This window comes from Chelon labrosus (genome assembly GCF_963514085.1).
Source record: "Chelon labrosus genome assembly, chromosome: 1".
Lineage (NCBI taxonomy): Eukaryota > Metazoa > Chordata > Actinopteri > Mugiliformes > Mugilidae > Chelon > Chelon labrosus.
The window spans coordinates 11,642,721-11,659,500 of NC_140337.1; the positions used below are offsets into that span (position 1 = coordinate 11,642,721).

The 16,780-nt window shown below is 46.8% G+C and overlaps 1 protein-coding gene across 1 annotated transcript; it reads right to left on the minus strand.

Annotated features, from left to right (window-relative positions):
• Nucleotides 1–1,719: 1,719 nt before the first annotated feature.
• Nucleotides 1,720–16,676, minus strand: neurl4 (neuralized E3 ubiquitin protein ligase 4; the record flags this gene model as incomplete). Its single annotated transcript, XM_084548222.1, has 29 exons — nucleotides 16,496–16,676; nucleotides 11,326–11,845; nucleotides 11,179–11,244; nucleotides 10,616–11,094; nucleotides 10,380–10,491; nucleotides 10,200–10,288; nucleotides 10,046–10,118; nucleotides 9,557–9,830; nucleotides 9,123–9,304; nucleotides 8,954–9,039; nucleotides 8,709–8,871; nucleotides 8,387–8,597; nucleotides 8,023–8,099; nucleotides 7,830–7,908; nucleotides 7,522–7,691; nucleotides 7,284–7,412; nucleotides 6,992–7,137; nucleotides 6,660–6,878; nucleotides 5,972–6,070; nucleotides 5,734–5,886; nucleotides 5,475–5,642; nucleotides 4,241–4,399; nucleotides 3,909–4,088; nucleotides 3,560–3,653; nucleotides 3,352–3,459; nucleotides 3,120–3,264; nucleotides 2,368–2,480; nucleotides 2,019–2,178; nucleotides 1,720–1,924 (listed from the first exon to the last, which is right to left on the minus strand). Exons 1-29 carry the CDS (start codon nucleotides 16,658–16,660, stop codon nucleotides 1,720–1,722), a joined length of 4,824 nt encoding a protein of 1,607 aa, XP_084404348.1. The 5' UTR covers nucleotides 16,661–16,676.
• Nucleotides 16,677–16,780: the final 104 nt, after the last annotated feature.

Sequence of the window (16,780 nt, forward strand, 5' to 3'; positions counted from 1 at the left end):
AAATAAACTATTTTTGTTGCACTTTGATTTATGTATGAATTAAGAGTTTTAATGCTACGTTCACACTAGCGGCGATAGAGCAAGAAGCTACAACACATTTTCAATGGAAGTCAGTGATATGAAGTGCTAGTTAAAGTTTAGCTGGCTTTAACCATAAACATATATAAGTCTGTGGCTTCAACGGTCCAGTTATTCGTTGACACGTCAAAAAAAAAAACATGTCTAATTGGTGACGTCAAAGACAACGTCAACGAGCACGTAAGCAGCGCCTTTACCAACGATGACTCAGCAACTTAACGCTGCGTTGACATGGTGACTCGTCAACCAATCAAACGTTTTTTTTTTCACCAGTTAAAAATTAAAGGGGCCACGTCACCAACGACGTCAGCACATGTACAAGGATTTGGGCCGTGTGGTGTGAACGCAGCATAACACCTGCTGACAGGTGCATTTTATTACGTTTAATCTGTCATGCTGTCTATGCTAAGCTAGCAGGCTGCTAGCTTAATCACAAGATAGTCCCACCTACTAACAGCGTGACGTTTCCACATGGTTCCCATAGAAACGAGACACAGCTGCGCGCTGTAGAGGTGGTTATCTTAACAATTAGTTGTTTTTATCTTTGTAATAGTAAAAAAAAAAAACACTGTTTGAAAACGCACGTTTGTGTGGCGTCTGTTTATAGCTTCATTAACTGATCTACGGGAACCATCCGGGTGACAGTTAAACAAGGCTAGCTGGTTGCTAGCTGTAGCTTCATATTTTTACACAGATGTGAGAGTGGTAAAACTCTAAAAATGCTAATTAGTTTTTTTTACAAGTCATTTTTTTGTGTGTGTGTAATGCTCCAGTTCAGTCCCCAGTGTAAAGCTAGTGAATGTTTTCTGTTTGACGAGGAGTGAGAGCTGATGCTGGGCTACAACTTAAAAGCTAACAGGACTGTGAACATGGAGACATGGAGACATGGAGAGGTCAGCAACATACAGTGGTACATGTGTAAACATCTTTTTTTCCCCCCCTCCAGTTTTAAAAACTCCCCTCCCTAACAAAGTCACAATCACATGACAGTCTTCTTGGGTTCCTTCTCAGATTCAAGTGTATTTCTGTATTTTTTTTTCTTTTTCTTTAGATTTTTGTGAAAACATTTTGTCACTTCTTTTTTTTTTTTTTAGTGATCCAGGTTTCAGTCTTTTTAGGTGACAGTTTGTTAACGTGCAGACTGGCAGGAAACGGCTCCTCCCAAAATTAAACACTGACCAGAGCAGAGGTGGAAAGTGAAAAATAAGTGCCAAAAAAAAAAGAAGCTGTTGATGAGGGTGGAAGAACATAAACTGATGACGAGAAGAAACGTGGCAAAATTAATTTAAAAAAACAAAAAAAAAAGTAACTTCAGCGAATGAACAAACGTGTCGCGTCGATGAGAAGTTAGTTTAAAAATCACCCACGAGTGTCCGAAACATAAAGTGCAGGCAGTGTCTGTTCTTTGAAACCGCCGTAGCCCCCGGCCGTTAAAAGAGTCCGAGAGCAAACAACCGAAAAACTAACAAAACAAAATCAAAAATGCTGAATTGTCAACAGTCCACAGTAGGAACAGCTGGATTCCAGAGGAGTCTCTCACTCAAGGCAGGGGTTGGATTTGGTTGTCAGTTTAATAAAAGTACAAAGAGAGCCAAGTGGCGCCTCCCAACTTCCACCCGATTGCCTACTTCGTTGCTCCGCCTATTCCACTCGGATGAGCAGTCCGTAGAGGAGTGTGCCGGCCTGCTCCTTGGTGATCCACTCGATCTCTGAGTTGCTGAAGCGAGGATCGAGGGACTCGCTTTGTCCGAGCGTCTGAGGTCCAACCTTGTAGGAGCCGGGACGCACACACACCTGGAAACCCACCTGGGCCTGGTGGCAGCGGTGAGAACGGGGGTCCCGAAATCTGCACAAGAAGAAAATCTGTCAGTAAATGCTAAAAACTTCAGTTTTCGTCCTCATGGACAAAATGTACATAATCTGTCTCCAACCAGACTTACTGCACTTTAGGAGCAAACATCTCCAAACCGGAGTAGCGCATGGTCGGAGAGAGACGCACTCTGGGAACCTCCCTGCCAGGGGCGCTGTTCTCCTCCGGCTCGCTGTAGTCATTGGGTCCCTCGTCCTTCACAGGAGACACTGAAAAGATGGACGACGTCCCTGCAACGACAAAACGTCACAGTTTAAGGTACTTAACCGATATTGTTACCCACAGGTGGGAGCACAATAAAACGATTTAATACCAGAAAAGAATTAAATAATATATGTGAAAATAACTCCATAATGGCTGAACAACATTTACATTGAGAGCATTTGTATTTTTATAACAACTACAAAGGACTTTTCTACCAGGTAGCAGCTGGCTGTGGTCCAGCGTGCGTCGCAGGGCTCCTACGCTGGTGCCGTGGTACGCAATGTGCCACTTCTTCAGTGCATTAGAAACCTCACAGTGGGGCTTGATCCTGCACAAACACAATTACAGACACACAAAGCAGATTAATACATACACAGAATGATTTAACCTTCAGTTTTATAGTAATGTAGGAATAAATACATCCGCTTTCCATATCGGCAAGGAAGTACTCTACAGTAGAGATTTACTTAAAGTGCTGAAGACGTACTGCGCGCTGCCTTTGTCTCTGCTCTTTACTTCCAATGAAAGATAGTGAAATAAAAGATATGGCTTTTGGTAACACTGTGGCACCTCTTGTACCCACTGTTAATTCATCATGTAATCATCGCAATCACAACAGATTGGTCAGTAATAGCAGCAATTTCGAGAGGGGTGGCGCAAAGCTTTGATAATCAGTGTAATAGATAGCCAACCATCCGTCTGAGTTTGAAAAGATAAATGGAGCTGAAATCAATGTGGACATAAAAACTGAAAATGCGTGTCTGTGTTGGTCATCTTACTCTATGGAATGAATTTAGTGTTATCAACTAGATAATATTTAAAAGCAGATTCTAGGAAGGCAGAACCACTTCCGCAAATGTCCACAAAGTTATGTTCTAATTGACGTATTGGGACATGAATGAAATACTGTCCCTGTAAACATAGCCACTGCTCTGTCCTGTGTCTCTCTCAGAAGCCGTCCTCTCACCTGAGGGCGAAGCGGCACCATCCAAAGGGCAGGGCGTAGTCCCGGGGCGGCTCTCCTCTCTTGTAGTAAGCCTCGTCGCCCCGGAGCTTGTGGCAGGACTCACAGTAGCACAGGTTGTACTTTGCATCTTCGTTGAAGTAACCATCTTAAACGAACAACACAGAGGACGAGGTTTTTAGGTCTGAAAAGCCGGAAGCTGAAATGAAAAGCGGCAGAAGTAGCGAGGACCCACCTGGTAACGTGAGCAGGTCCTTGAAGCGCGAGCACAGAGCCTGGTACTCGCAGGTCTTGTTGGGGTTGACCTCTGGAGGGGGCGTCCAGCACACACTCTCTTTGATTCCTGCAGGTCGGGACAGACACTGAACTCAAGACTCTGATGACTTTATATCAAACCTTTATCGTTAAATGGAGAAATGAAACCAGGGGAGTCTGCTCCTTACCGTCAACCATGTCTGCCTTCTCCATGTCGGCCTGACAGCGGGTCTCACCACTCTCTCCACCATCAGCTGGCACGTTGTTTGTTACTATAGTAACCTGCCATCACGACACAGCTCTTATTAGTGAAATACTATCTTGACTACACGATTTAGATGACTAGACATGTCGACTGAGTAGCTTCTTTTCTTTTCACCATAAATTCTGAACTATCTTGCTTTGTAAGATAAAACTGTGGAAGTGTGGAGAGAACATATAAAATAAATGAATAGAAAAATCTCACTGCCTTAAGGTCTGCTAAAGCAGAATGGACAGAGATGGACTGGTTTCATTCATGCGTGTTTGCGTGCGTACCTGTTCACACTGGCCATAGAGGTCGATGAAGGGGTAGCAGGGGGAAGGGATGTCCTGCGCTGCCACTCCCTGGTCCATGCCGTTGACATAGAGGTGGAGACAACTGTTGGCGTCCACCAGCAGACCCAACACCGTCCCCTCCGGACACGTATCCAGGTTAGGACCGTAGTTCTCACATATCTGAAGAGGGGGAAAAGGGAAAGCGAGACAAGAGAGGAGTGTTTGGAGAAAGAAGAAGATCAATATATCAGTGAAGCTTGTGTCGGTGAGAACGACGCACTCGGTTTGTTCATCTAAGACAAAAATCAATACGCTCCGACGTGAGTGCGCACCTTTAGAGAGTTATGGAAGACGGAGTCTCGCTGCAGCAGCCAGGCGGAGCGTTTCAGACAGCACGCCGTGGAGGGGAAGTTGAGGCGGTCGGGGGAGTGGCCGATCACCCCTAACGACAGCGACGACGTCCATGACGGGTTCAGGCGGTCGATCTGAAACTGGGGACGAAAAAAAAAAAAAAAAAAAAAAAGAGGCTGTAGACTAAATGCTTCCTTTTTTAAATCACAAATGGTGGCACCACCACCACTCTGTGCCTTTAGAAAGCTGCAAAGTAACAAGGTCGGCCCTCAGAGGGGACTGTGTGATCCCTCAGAGATCTAGTGCATGCGTGTCAAACATACGGCCCGGGGCCCAAAACCAGCTCGCCAGAGGGTCTAATCTGGCCCGCGGGATGAATTTGCGAATTGCAAAAATTACATTGAAGACATTAGCTGCAATTTTTCCAGTAAAAGTAATTGCTATTCCAAGGGTTCACACAGATTTAGTAAGAGTTGTGGACATGACAACTGAACCCCAGAACTAAACAGAAATTGCATTTCTTTTTCTTGAGAAAACCTTTTCATAATGTTCTTCTTTGCACTAAAACAAAGGGAAACATTTGGAGTTGTTGTTATTTATAGATAAATACGCTATTGTGTTATTGGTCCGGCCCCCTTGACATCAAACTGGGCTGTATGTGGCCCCTGAACTAAAATGAGTGTGACAGCCCTGATCTAGTGCCTTTAGTCAACAGTGCTTTTCTGTGAGAGCTTCTAAACTATGGAATACAAAACCTATTGACATAAGAAACTGCACCTCTTACAATACATTTAGTCTGGCTGGCTTCTGCACAACCGAATATGTGAACATCATTAGCCTTATAGCCTGCATGTTGTCGTCTGTTGCACTGTTTATGTTGTCATCTATTGTTTTGGTTGCTGTATTTGTTTTAGCTTTGTGCCAGCCTAATGGCTAATGCATAGTTTTTAGTGATTTCAGTGATTCACAGACATGATAATGGTTCTTAAAACATCTTACCAAAAGGACTACAGTTGGAAATTAGCAACTCTGATATCTGGCTAACACTGGCACATTTAATATAAAGTTGATTAATGTCCTTTTCAAATAAATAAATGAAACGAAATGAAGTGGAACACAGTCTGATCATTTATCACGGAGCGTTATGTCAACACTGTGAGCCAGTCCAATATCAAACTCATTGTTAAGATTTAGACCTCATTCTTAAGAAGTTACCTGGAACAGCTGCTGACGAGCCAGCGGCTGGGCGGTGACTAGCAGGCCCTGGTTGTAACTCGACACTCTGGCTGCTGTCAGGTTCTGGTTGGACAACTGGATGTTTTTGCCGTGGTTCTCGAGGAACGCCATGACCGTAGGAACCAGCGCGCACGGCTCGCTCTCAACCTGAAGGCAGCAAGGCGACGCATGAATAATGATAATGGTGTAGCTTTTGGATACCCCATCCCCGGCTGGATGTTTGTGACCTCCTCCTTACCTCCCTGACGGGGGTGCTGTCCTCCTCCCCTTCACTGCAGCTGTCCGAGGAGAGCGACGGCGCCTTGACGCTCTCCATGTCCTCCATCAGCGAGGAGCTGACGATGGACACCGCCGTTATCCGCCCGTAAAGGTCCAAAACGGCGTAGACATTCTGCAAGGAGCAGGAAGAAGGTGCTGAATGGCTTCGCAGAGTCATTTATCTTCGCGTTGTGCGAGTGCGTGAGAGAGTGCGTTACCTTGGCTACAGCTGTAGCAGCCGGTCCCATGTCTTCTCCGTCAATGAAGATGTGCATGGTGTCATCGTTGCACCTCTTCACACCCACACGGTTCCCAACCTGGAAAAACACATTCAGACTTAACGTGTAGAAGCTAAAGATAAACTGTAGCTTAGAGTTTATAAGAATTAACTAGTGTTCATTTAATTTTATTAAATTATGCATTATGTAAAGCTGTTTTAAATATTAGTAGATAACAGTGAATCATGGTATCTCTCTTAGACCCTCAGTTGTACGATAAATAATATAGTTTTAAATCTTAAAGGCTGAACGTTGATGTTTGAAAGTGATTAGCATGCAAATGCTACTTAAGTATTAAGGCCCGTGTATTTAAACAGCAATTTTCAGAAACATGTTTTTAAGATGTGGTTAGAAAAACAATACAGTAACAGGCATTACACAATAAGAGAAATACAACATGGAGAAAAAGGAAGAAACTGATTTTTCTAAGTTTCTCAGTGAGGTTGGGAAAGTGTTAAGTTAGAGCTCTGAAGCAGAGAGAACCTGTCAATGAATCACAGAGGGTTTCATTTGGCCTTTAACCAGATCTGAATGTGCTTTTGTCAGCTGATTTTAAATCTACCGGTTATCCACGAAGACCTGTTTTGAAGCCGAGTTCGCGGCTCAGAGAGCAGAGCGCGCAGCTCACCGTCAGCCGGTCCAGTGAACAGCCGTAGTTCTGGCGCTGCAGCACGCCGTTGCGACGGACCTCGGAGCCGCAGAGCAGCCAGGTGACCTTGGTGCGGAGCTGTGGGAGGGAGGGGGAGAGGCCTGACAGTGGGCAGGACGGCAGCTCGGGAGGTGCCAGTGTGGTCAAACCGATGTGCAGCGAACCGCACCACTGCTCATCCACTTCATCAATCCTCACCTGCAGAGAGACGGGGGGGGGGGGGACAAAACGTGTCGTCTTTTATTGTAGACGCTAGCGCTCAACGTGCACATTGCTTCAAACGTGACAAACGGTGACGTCCAGATGCGTACCTCAAACAGCTCGTCTGCTTTGAGTTCTTTCGCGCTGAACACGATGCCGTGAGCGTAACCCCCGACTCTGACGGCCTGGCAGCCGTCGCCGAGCAGCACCACGTTCTTACCGTGTTTATTGTGGAGCCGATGGGCGACACCTGCTACTACAGAGAAAAAAACATCAAGAAAATTATACCTTTTGTCCTTGCTTTTCTTTTATTTTGAAAGAAATCAACTATCTGAAGATAGAAACTATATTGTCCCTGTGGTACCAGATTTTTAAGATGTGAATAAGGAGTCTGATGTTTACCTGGTGAGTGGATGGGGAAGCTCTTCTCAGTGATGTTGCTGGTACAGAGGCTGTTGTCCAGTGGGCCTGAGGAGCTGGTGATGGACACCTGAACGCACTGACCGTACAGGTCGACCACAGCGAACACCTCTGAGGGAGACACACACAGGTATCAGCGGATGTGCCAACCTTTCTGTATAAACTCCCAAATTAAGTTTGTGGTATTTGGCTGCTGAGAAGCTTTCTGACTATTCACTACCTGGTGGCAGACCAGAGCAGGCGACGCCTTGGTCCACTCCGTTGATGTAATAGTGGAGGTCACCGCTGGCTGAGCGCATCATGCCGATCCGTGAGCCTGTGGTCAGGGAGTCCAGATCGCAACCGTAGTTGTTGCGCATGGTGTTGCCATCCTGCATGATGGCCGTTCCACTGTGAGAAAGGAAGAAGAACAACTTGTCAATATGTAAAAATAAACCATATGTATTTGAGCACATAATTAAAATAACTTTAAAATAACAACTACATGAGCGTTTAAAGAGCTTACGCTAAAACAAAGAGAGTCACTACCTTAACATCCAAGTGTCGTAGTCAATGTCCGTCATCGTGTTTGGAAACTCCAGCTCCTCTGGTCTGATGGCTGTCACTCCTGGACACACAGGAAAATGAAAAAGAGAGGTATAATTAGTTGTGATGACGAATGAAATACATTTCCATGTAAATATTTAAACGCCGCTATAGAGACACGAGACAAGCATCTCACCTGCTTCTATTGAACCTGACCAGCGGTCCACCATCTTCTGAATAACGATTTCAAACAGCTCTCCGTCCCGAAGGCACCTGAAACATGCAGGTAACGATCATTACAATATAGAAAGTGACTATTCTTATCTGTCCAAAGACCAGATGGGATGCCAAAATGACCTGTCGGCTCGTTCCCCTGTAAACATGTATAACTGAACATTACCCATTTGTCTAATAACTAATAACATGTGGTTAGCTTTAAAAGCTAACATACTTAACATACTTTGCTGGGTTGTTGTCAGTCTGTGAAACAGGGTGACAGAAACAGCTTTTGAACATGTTTTTTTTTTATGAACCATTAACCTTATTATGACTCCTTTCACCTGTTGGAAATGACAATAGCGTCGTTGAACTCGCTGCGGCAGTTCTGACGCAGGGCGGTGCGCCCCCCGTTGGTGATGACAGCGTTGGTGCCGTGCAGGTGGTGGAAACGCAGGTCGTTGGTTGTGGTGGCCCCTCCTACCGAGCAGGGGCTCCCAGGGGACATGGCTGTGGGGCCGTCTGAGCTGTCCTCTGGAAGAGGGGGGAGGTCCACTAAGACGGGGACAAGCACAAGAGGGGAAATGTTAAAGAGTGCTTATGCTTTCTTCTGAGTTAAAAGTTATTATCATCATCCTGTGCTGTTCGTCCTCCCCTCTCTCTCACCCAAGTCGTCCATGATGGTGGCCTGAGCAGCCTGACCATAGAGGTCAACCACGGCATAGACACTGGGAGGGACATTCCAGGCGGCTGGACCCTGAGCCACACCGTTCACAAAGAAATGGAGGCTGCCATCTTCTTTCCGCACTACACCGACTGTGTCACCTGCCTGTAAGTAGTGGAGAAGGGTTAGTAAAAAAAGACTGATGTATAAAAAGACAGGGAGGAACCAGAAGCTGACTAACACTCACTTTGAGTCGGTCCAGGTTGTGTCCGTATTCATCCAGTATTGTTGTTCCATTGTGCATCACGCCGTTCCCCGTCATCATCCACGTCCCTGGAGAACAACATGAAACGCTGATCAGGCCATCCCGTCAGAGAAAGTGATCCCACTACCATAGATGCTTTATTTTATGCTACCTGAGCGCAGGTTTGTCATGGTGGAGGGAAGCTGCAGGTAGGCGGGGTTGTGGGTCGTGACACCGATTTCAATGGAGCCGGCCCACTTGTCCACCATCTTGTCGATGCGAACCTGGAACACCTCGTTGGAGCGGAGCGGCCGGCTGCTCAGGACCACGCCATGGTTGAAGTCATCAGTCGCACTGCACAAAAAAAAGAAAAACACACAAAAACACTTAGCTTCTGAGTATAATCACTGCTGAGAGTTTAAAAGAGTGCATTTAGAGGATTACTACTACTCTTCACAGCTATTTTTGGAAGACATGTTCTACCTAAAGCTATTTTTAGATGACAAAATATGACTAAGTGCTAAAAATACTTCTAATTCTGTGCATAAACAGGATACACTCAGTTTCTCCAGTCACCACAACCCAGCAGGAAGGAGGCGGACTCACTGTGGCCGCAGCGCCGTCCGGCCGTCGCTTATGATGGCGGCCTTCTGACCACAGTTGGGGTGAAAGAGCAGGCGGTCGGGCCCCTCCGCGTCAGGAGTGAGGGAGAGAGACGGCCGGGGTCGTCCGACGTCGGGCGACAGAGCCCTCATGATGGCGTTGTTGCGTCTGAGGCGGTCGCTGTGGTTGTGGTTGTGGACTATGGTCACTTTGACGGCCATGCCGTAGAGGTCGACCACGCCGTAGACCACGCCGGGGGTCTGGGCCGCTGCGACGCCTTGGGGGGGAAAAAAAAAAAACAGAGCGGTTGAGAGGAGACCACCGCGGTAGTTTAATCTCACTCTGTCTACGCACAACATTCTCCATGACGGTATTCCTTACATCAATTTAAAAGGTTGTACATCTCCAACTATATCTTCATTTCCATAGCGACGCTGCAGGTAGTGTGTAATAAAGCATTCAGCTTCTTTCCCCTAATGAAGGATGTCTCACCTTGATCGATGCCATTGATGTAAAAATGGAGCGCTCCGCTGGCTTTGCGCATTAAGCCTATGTGATCACCCTCCTGAAACAGGATGATGGAGAATGTAACGACACATTTACCGGCTCAGTGCGAGATAAAATGGATTCATGTGCTGCCGCAAACCTGAAGTTCATCAAGGCTGAATTCACAGTATTCCCTGCGGGTTCCCTTCCCGTTGGTTAATATCCCACAGCCACTCATCATGATTGTACCTAACAGGGGAGCCAAAACAATGTCATTTCACAAGGAGGCGCTTCTCTTTGCACTTTGCGCGAGGTCTCGGTGTGGTGATGGAGGCTTTACCTGAGCGCAGATTGGTCATAGTTGCAGGATAGTCCAGGTTGTTGGGGTTGTGTGTCGTCACGCCGATCTCTATTGAGCCCGACCACTTGTCCACCAGCTTGTCAATGCGGATCTGAGAACAAAGAAGAACCAGATTTGATCTCTTCTGCAGCTTATTTATACTTTTATTCTAGTCCAACTAAACTTAATATTTATTTGAACAAAGATCCCAGCATCAATTGTGCGACAGTGAGCACCTCAAACATTTCGTTGTGTCGTAGCGGCCGGTTGGTCATCACCACGCCGTTGTTGAACTCGTCCAGCGGCCTCCTCCGCTCCGCCGTCTTGTTGTTGTTGCTCAGTTTGATTAGCGTGCCGCACTTCTCGTGAAACAGCAGCGCGTCGTTGGTGGTCATCCCACCGGTGAAAGGTCCGGACCCCAGCCCTCCGTTACCGGCAGGGCTGTTGTTAGCGTTCCCTCCGCCTCCTCCTCCGCTGCCTCCTCCCGACGTTCCCGTTCCACTGTCGCTGGTTGTCGAGCCTCCTCCGCTGCTGCTGCCTCTGTCGTTCCTGGAAGAGGAGTCGGTTCCCGTGTTCCCTCCTCCCCCTCCGCCGCCGCCTCCTCCTCCCGATCCTCCTCCACCCCCGCCGTCCTCCCCTCCGCCCTCGTCTTCGGAGCGATAGAAGGATACTATTGCGTTGTTGAACACGTCGAAGAGCTGGTGCTCCGTGAGAACTGGGGAGAGACAGGAGGAGAAGAGATCTCAGTGCTGGTCGCGCTGTGAATGTCTGATGTGTGATCTGAGGAGGATTGTCTCACCGGTGTCAGGCTCCAGGTTGTTGGGGAACTTGTCTGGTCTGCTGTGGCTGCAGCTAAGCTCAGGCACTGGTAGAGGGAAGAGTGATAGACAACAGATGTAAACAACATCAGACAAAGAAAGAAAATACAAATACAAAGTCTCCCTACCTTCATTTCCATTCATCATCCCATTCATTGCTGCCACATTCATCAGCGCCACGATTCCCGCGTCCTCCCGACTCCCGCACACCACCACCTCTTCCTCCTCATCCTCCTCTTCCTCCTCCTCCTCCTCCTCCTCCCGCTCTATTGTCTCTCTCTCTCTTTCCGCGGAGGGCGGCGGCGGCTCGCAGCTCACCACCGTCACTTGAGTGCACTTGCCGTACAGGTCCACCACCGCCCAGAGCTTTGGCGGCAAGCCGCTGGCGGCCGCGCCGCAGTCCTGCCCGTTGACCCAGAGGTGGAGCTCGCCGCGGGAGCTGCGCTGGATGCCCACGCGGTCGCCCTCGGCTAGCTGGTCGAGGTCGCGGCCGTACTCCTCCAGGACGGAGCGGCCGTCGCGTAGCACCGAGCAGCCCGACACGATCCAGGAGCCGCCCTTAAGGCCTGTGGCGCTGCTGGGGAAGTCCAGCGCAGCGGGGTCCAGTGCCGTCACGCCGATTTCAATGGAGCCGCTCCACGAGTTCACCTGAGGGGAAATTATTGAGGAAAAACGTGATTATGGCTCATTATAGTCCTCAAGTTGTCTCCTATATTTTAGCAAAACACTCAAAAAAAACTCCTTCCAGTGATATCAAAGAAGTTTTGTAAACGTATAGTGTAAAATTTAGAAAGGAGAAGAACTGAGCAACTAATCAGTGGTCAGCAGCTGTGACTCCAGTCGTGTAAGGTGGAGATGGAAACAGTAAAACCATGCTGTGGGAGATGCTGGTCAAAGACTGAGCCACTGTGCTAAAAACTGCAGGTAGACGTCTCTGGGAAAACAAAGAGTGGCTTATTATACGATCCATCTTGCTATTTTTAGTCATTCTGTCAGCGAAGAACGAAGCTCTGGGGGAGCTCCTTTGAAAATAAAGCAGGACGGTGAGAACGCAGAGTTAAACGTAGGAACCGTGTAGGAAACCGGTAACACCGGAGCGGGCATGGGTCACACATGTGCGTCCTGCGCAAGTACGATCCTGGGCTCAACTGGACTGGCTGGACTAAAGGATTAAAGAGGGCTTCCAAAAAAACGTAAAAATAAAAAGATCATATACTGTACATGCTGTTGTTTGTCAAGTTAGACATTTGCTCAGCTGATGTGTTTTTTGGAGCTTTGGTCCTGTGCACTGGTATTTTTTCTATGAATCAATTCAGGGGTTTCCAAAAAAAATAAATAAAAATGTTGGTCGGCACAGATCTTTAAAGACGAGCTGAACTTAATTTCCCCTGAAGCGCAGAAACACAAATATTTCACACAAAAAATTGCTGTCTTTTTAACATTAATGTCACATCTCTTCATTCCAGGCAAGACTAAGTTCCTCCACTGCAATGATAGCGGCTAACACCGGTCTCCAAACGTGCAGGTAACACACAGCTTCAAATCCGAAACCCAAACATTTGTGTTAGGGATGCACCGAATATTCGGCCACCGAAAATATCTGGTTTTGGCCAAGAATTTTCATTTCGGTGCATCCCTAATTTGTGTAGATTCCTGCGTTCGTCAAGTAAAAGTGGAGAGTGTTATGCCTCCGTAACATGCTTTCCTGTTTCCATTAGTGATGTGTAGTCTAGGTGTGCACACACATTAGAGAGCGAACACAAAACCTTCTCTTCAACACCCTGAAAACTCAAGGCCGTATTTGTTCCGTGACTGAACCGTTTTACACCAAAACCCCTCGTGTCATTGTGTGACATTGGGCTCGTATCACATAACGAGCAAACCCAAGATATCCATCTATTCCCAGTAACACAAAGCTCACCCTAAGCTGACAATAATGTGATACTTTATTGATCCCCTTGGGGGCGAATTCTGTCTTTTTTCATTTTTTTTGTTTTAGTTTCCACGACGTGTGGGTGAGAGACTGCTGCGTCAGCTAGAGGGAAACGTCAGAGCAGCCGGCGGAGATTCTTGATTAGAGTCACTTCGGCTCAGCAGATGCTTTCCGACACAGGGCCATGAACCCGTGTCGTCCCACTGAGGAGTGATCTCTTGGCTCGCTGCACTCCACCTGCTGCTCAAGGAGAAAGACATTCAACAAAAAAAAAAAAAAAAAACAACTCTGCAGCTTTGTCTTCAGGAAGAAGGCTTCAGCTAAAACCCCGTCGCCTTGTGCTCAATCACTCTTTTCCCCGTTCTCCCTGGTGCGACACAGGACTCCAGTTTAAGTTGGCTGAAGTCCACCCCCTGAAGAAGTGACCTTGATCATATCATTGAAGCCCTGCCAGCTCTTGGGATATTTGTCTGCAGCCGACTTCCTCGCCAAGGAGAAACAACTAAGAACCTTCTGTAGGATCAATGTTATTTATAAAACACTGTCTGCCTCCTCTCTCCTGCGTTCTCCTCAGCCTCGGCGACAGGTGCTATGTAAGGCAGTGTGCTACGACAGGCCCGGGTATCTGGGTTAACAGATTTAGTAGTAACTCAGCCTGACCGGGTCGCTGCGCGGAGGAGAGACAGACATCTCCTTCCCTCGCTTATGTAACAGCAGCCTGTGGGTGTCCGCCTCTCGGCCTCTCCACTCAAAAGACCAATAACTACAGGACGCACTGAGTGGCGCTTAAAAGAGTGAGACGCTCTCGTTACTGAGACGTGATGCAACGCTGAGCAGCAGGTAATTCTCCTAAATAACAAGCTGCGTTCTGGAGCAAATTAACATTATTACAGCCGTGACTTACGAATATTTAAATATATGAGTTTGATATTAATATTCTAATCTAAAAACTGAAAAATAACCCGTTGTATTTTAATATTGTCTATAAAGATGCTTCTACTGTTGCACTCATTTACCAGTTTATTAAGTACACCAGTTCAGTTTATGCTCAAACTAGGTAAGAAAGCTGGTAATTCAACTATGTGACCGTTTTATGAGCAGCTGTTAAACCGTACTGCACTGTGCACTAAAGCGTTTCTGTTATTTAGCCTAGCCCACTGACTAAAATAGGGTTGCCAAAATAATATAAACACGTGTCGGTACAACACAATGCAATTCAACAGCAGTACAAACCACAACCTCTAAAATTAAAACACAGCTGAATCACCGTGTCTCTCGTTTGTTTTGAACAAGCGATGAATAGCACAGCCTTCGTGAAGCTAAGATTAAGTGCAGGACTGTTATATTAGAGTGATTTTAGCGAGTGTACCTAAACTGGAACGAGAGTGTGTCTTTATAACAACCAAGTTTCAGTGCTCCTGATGCCTTTGACACAGCTCAAAAGATAAAAATGTTCAGTAACTTATCACAAAAGACAAACAAGCATCATAATCTAGTAAATAACAGCGTCCAAAAAGCTTCTCCAGCTTATATCATTTCCAGCTACTACACAAAACACAAGTGGTGTATTCTGTCTCACAAAACCACACTTAAGCTAACCGCTTCAGCCTTAAATTCAAACCCTGAACCTCTCACAGCGTCCCAGCACGTGGCCAACTTTTTTGTCCAATGAATGATTTTTCTTCTCTGGAGCTCAATTCCCAGCCTCCTCTGCAGCTCAGTGAACGCACTCATGCCAGTGGGCGCGCGCTCTCTGTGATGGAAACGTATTGATTTTCAGACAGGCATATTCGTGTCCCGAGTCTGTTTATGATAGCCCTTATCAGGCTGAGAGCACCGTGAAGGGATGCACAATCATTTACATACAGTAGGTAGCTATTAGGGCGTTTGCTATTATGTTTCGCTTTACTGGCACACGTGAAGACTTTCTTGTAACAACTCCCTCCATGCGACTTGCACGTTGCTTGCCATTTAAATGGTGTGTGCGTGTGTGTGTGTGTGTGTGTGTGTGTGGCCCAGGTTGGATTGGCACATGCTCAAGAGCTGTCATGTTGTTGATGAGTGATGTGCAGAAGCCATTAAAACAAGTTCTCTCTTTTTTTTTTTCTTTTATAAATGCTAACACTTTACAGGGACTCACGTGATGTGGAGAAACATGGGTCACCTATAGATGAAGGCATTTACCAACATAAATCTTAACTGTATGGACATTTTAGCTCTAATAACATAACATCTACTAGTCACGTGAAAAGTTGAGCACAATTTAGGGCAATTTATGTAAAACACTTAGCATTATGAAATGTCTGATACTGAAGAAGAAACATTAAGAATCAGAATAAAATACTGTTTTCTTCTGCACAAATGTCCTCATTTAAAACTGGTATAAAATTAAACTATGGCTTTAAATTTTATGTCAAAAATGATTTCACCTAGAGGATTTATAGACCTCTTTCCAGAAAAAAATTAGAAATTGATAAACGTCTCTGAAAATAGAAGAAGTAGAGCAAGAGAAGAGAAGATATATGGTTTTATCTTTGCATTGTTTTTAAGTATCATAATGGTTAAATGGAAGCTAATTATGCTATAGAAACAGAGCTTGTTTACAGTAATTAATTATAGCTTAATAACAACAGTTTGTAGTCTAACTAATACATTATACCAGCGGGTCTGCTTTTAAATCAGTCTAAAATAAAATACTTTAATTTGTACTGAACCAAAATGTGTGTCAGTGTGTAAGGAGGCTGGCACAAAGGTGAGGCTCGGACCTTTAGCATGCTAACTCTGGATCTCATTAATGACACCGGGCTAACTGTACCCGGATAGCCCAGTCTGAGCACTGCAGTATTATTAGCCACCGGGACACGCTGCCACTGTCACCGACTCCTTCACAACAGAAGTGGACAGCATTCACCAGCTCCACTGAGCTCCTGTCTTACATGAAATGATGCCAGTCCCTTGACAACTCGCTACAAACCCCCCACCCCCCCCCGTAGCACCTTCCAGAAAGGCTAGCCCCCGGCCAGCCTCCGCTTCTGCTGCTAGCCGCTCATTAGCATGGCTAACTGACGGTACCAAGGCAACACAGGCAGGGTTATCTCGAGCTAAGCGATCGGTTTAACGTGACAAGGTGTTTATCAAGCGTCCACGCTAAGTCGCTGCCAGTGTGACTCATTTACGCCGGAACAACCGGTGACAGTGACCGCAGCCGCTGTCAAGCCGTGTGAGCCGCCCTGGGCAGCGGCAGCAGACCCTCACTGCGGACAGAGGCAGACCCCCAGCTCGTCCCAGCAGCTCTGCTCCCGCATTCCCGCTGCCCTCACACCCGCTGAGGAGAAGCGGCAGCGCGCGGGCCTGTTGTTGTTTACCTTCTTGTCAATGCGGACGGTGAAGACATCCCGGTCCCTCAACGGCTCCTTGCTGAGCACCAGGCCGTGGTTGAACTCCTGCACTGGCTGGTTGCGCCGGGCGGTTCGGTTCGAGTTGGACAGGCCGATCAGCTTTCCGCTCCGCGGATGCAGCTCCGCCGCCATCTTCAGTGGGCGGCAGGTATTCACGACAGTCGGGCTTTGCGACAGTATTGGGCGTTACGACATCCGGTAGATTTCTGTAATCGATAGTCACAGATTTTACGGTATGAAATAAAGAAGAAA